Source organism: Helobdella robusta (genome assembly GCF_000326865.2).
Source record: "Helobdella robusta unplaced genomic scaffold HELROscaffold_20, whole genome shotgun sequence".
Lineage (NCBI taxonomy): Eukaryota > Metazoa > Annelida > Clitellata > Rhynchobdellida > Glossiphoniidae > Helobdella > Helobdella robusta.
Genome location: NW_008704084.1, coordinates 744,896 through 747,395, shown reverse-complemented (window position 1 = coordinate 747,395; position 2,500 = coordinate 744,896). Strand labels below are relative to the sequence as shown.

The following is a 2,500-nucleotide window of genomic DNA, read 5'->3' as shown; positions in this document are numbered from 1 at the left end:
ATGATGATGCACTCAAATAATTAATTCATTAATTCAGTAATTCATTCACTTATGAATTAATAGTATTTTTATTAATTAATAGTTGAATTAATCCTTAGTAGTAGTAGTATTAATAGTAGTAGTAGTATTAGGGACCCAACCACAATTACTCTTTCTAAATAATCTTTTTTGTACAAATCCTCACATACAAAACATTTTTTTACCCTCCAACCAGCCCAACAAACCTCACCAACTTGCGGCCACCACGAGTTCTTCAGGAAAACTCGAAGCCCTTGAAGCTGTGGCTGGCTACCAACGACCACTCCCCTTATCCCACAATGGCTGACAAGTTGAAGCTGGCAAACAAGTGTGATCTCACCATCACACAGGTGGGGGTTGCTTTGGTGGTGGTGTTGTGGGTGGTGGTTGGTGGTGTTGTGGGTGGTGTTGTGGTGAGTGGTAGTGTGGTGGGTAGCTTTGGTGGTGGTGAGTGGTGGGTGGAAATGTGGTGGGTGGTAGTGTGATGGGTGATGGTGACCTGGTGATGGTGGTTTGTTGTTGAGGCATTGTTTTTTAGTTTTTTGTTTTACAAATGTTTGTACGAACAAAAGAATGGTAATGTACCATTAGTGTATTAGATTCTTTTAGAGTTAAAGATTGTCATTTTTTATGGGGTGAAGTTAACACTCCATCATAAGATCCCCAATGTTTTGCGTCTGCGTTTCTCTTTAACGTTAACATTCATGTTTAACTGTTAGCATGAGCTTTCATCTTCTAATGTTAATACATGTTCATAGTGCAGTTCAAATCAGTATACATTTTTTTTCATATCTTTTCACATCTGTTCACGCGTGTTTGCCTCACTGGTTCACTCGTTTACATTTTTTCGGCGAACAGGTTTCTAATTGGTTCGCCAACGCCAGGAGGAGACTGCGGAACAACAGTAACAACAAAAATAAAAACAAAAACAACAACAATAACAACAACAATAACAATAATAATAATAATAATAATAAAATGTTAACCAGCAACAAAAGAAGAAATGCAAGCGAACCCAGCAGAAGCATCAATAACATCAAGATTGATAACATTAATCATTACATCACCTACAATGTTAATAACATTTCTAGCATGCCTTATCGCCCTGCAAAGAGTCATTCCTACTACGAAAACAACATCAACAACAACAACATCAACAACAATAGCAATAACAGAAACAACAACAACAATATCAACATCAACAACAACAACATAAACAACAACAACGACAACAGCAACGGCTTTATCATTTACAACAGTACCTTCGTCATGAGTAGTGAAAAAATCAACAACATCAACAGGAATATTAACGGTAAAAAAATTGATGTCATACGATTTGCAAACATTAGCAACAATAACTGCCTCAACTACTACAACAAGAACATCAACCACATCAACAACATCAAAAACAACAACAACCACATCAACAGCATTAATAACAACAACATCAACAACAACATCAACGACAACGACAACAACTCATCGCAGACGGGCACTCCCAACAGCGTGCTTAACATCGACCCCAACAACGACCACCACCACAACTTTAAAATTTATAATCATGGAAGTGATGATGATAACGACGACGACGATGATGAAAATTTTGAAAATCATGATGATGATGTTGATGCTGGTGATGGTGATGATGATAATAATGGTGATGATGATGATGGGGAGGATGACAAGATGGATAATATCAACAGAAATAACAGTGGTGATGATGATATTTTTAGTGATGATAATGATGATAATGATATAAATAGAAATTACGTCAACAAATCTTATCGCGATGATGACGATTACAAATATGATGATGATGATGAAGATGAAGTGGTTATTAAAATTTTTCATCATCAACAACAACAACACCATCGTCATCATCAACAACAACAACAACACCATCATCATCAACAACAACAACAGCATCACCAACAACAACTTCCTTCCCGGCATATTTATCAGCGAAAATATTGCAAGCCAAGTTGTCGCGAACATTTTTGTCAACATTCTTATAATAATAATAATAATAACAACAACAACAACAATAATAATAATAATAATAATAATAATACAAATAATAATAATAATATCATTAATAATATTAATAATAACAATAACAGTCATAATTCTTACCTTCGTCATGGCCCATCTTGTTCAAACCTTGCTCACATGATTCAGTGGAGAAAGAAACGTTTTGTTGAATGTCAAGGACGAACGCGTCAACATTCTTATTGTCACGTTTTAAATCGACAACAACAACAACAACAACATCATCAACAACAACATCAACTACAACAGCATCAACATCAACAACATAATCAACCACAACAACTACAACAACAGCAACATCAACAACATAATCAACCACAACAACTACAACAACAACTTCTACAACATCAACAACATAATCAACAACAACAACTACAACATAATCAACAACAACAACTACAACATCATCAACAACAACAACTACTATACAACA

General features: G+C 35.3%; 1 protein-coding gene across 1 annotated transcript in view; it reads left to right on the top strand.

Annotated features, from left to right (window-relative positions):
- The window catches only part of HELRODRAFT_171177 (hypothetical protein), a gene marked incomplete at both ends in the record, with an annotated part of 7,603 nt that overhangs the window by 1,145 nt on the left and 3,958 nt on the right, over positions 1 to 2,500 (top strand). The window contains 2 exons of the mRNA XM_009017922.1: positions 215 to 368; positions 877 to 1,524. Of these exons, the coding sequence (XP_009016170.1) occupies positions 215 to 368; positions 877 to 1,524 (802 nt within the window). The remainder of the gene's footprint in view (positions 1 to 214; positions 369 to 876; positions 1,525 to 2,500) is intronic.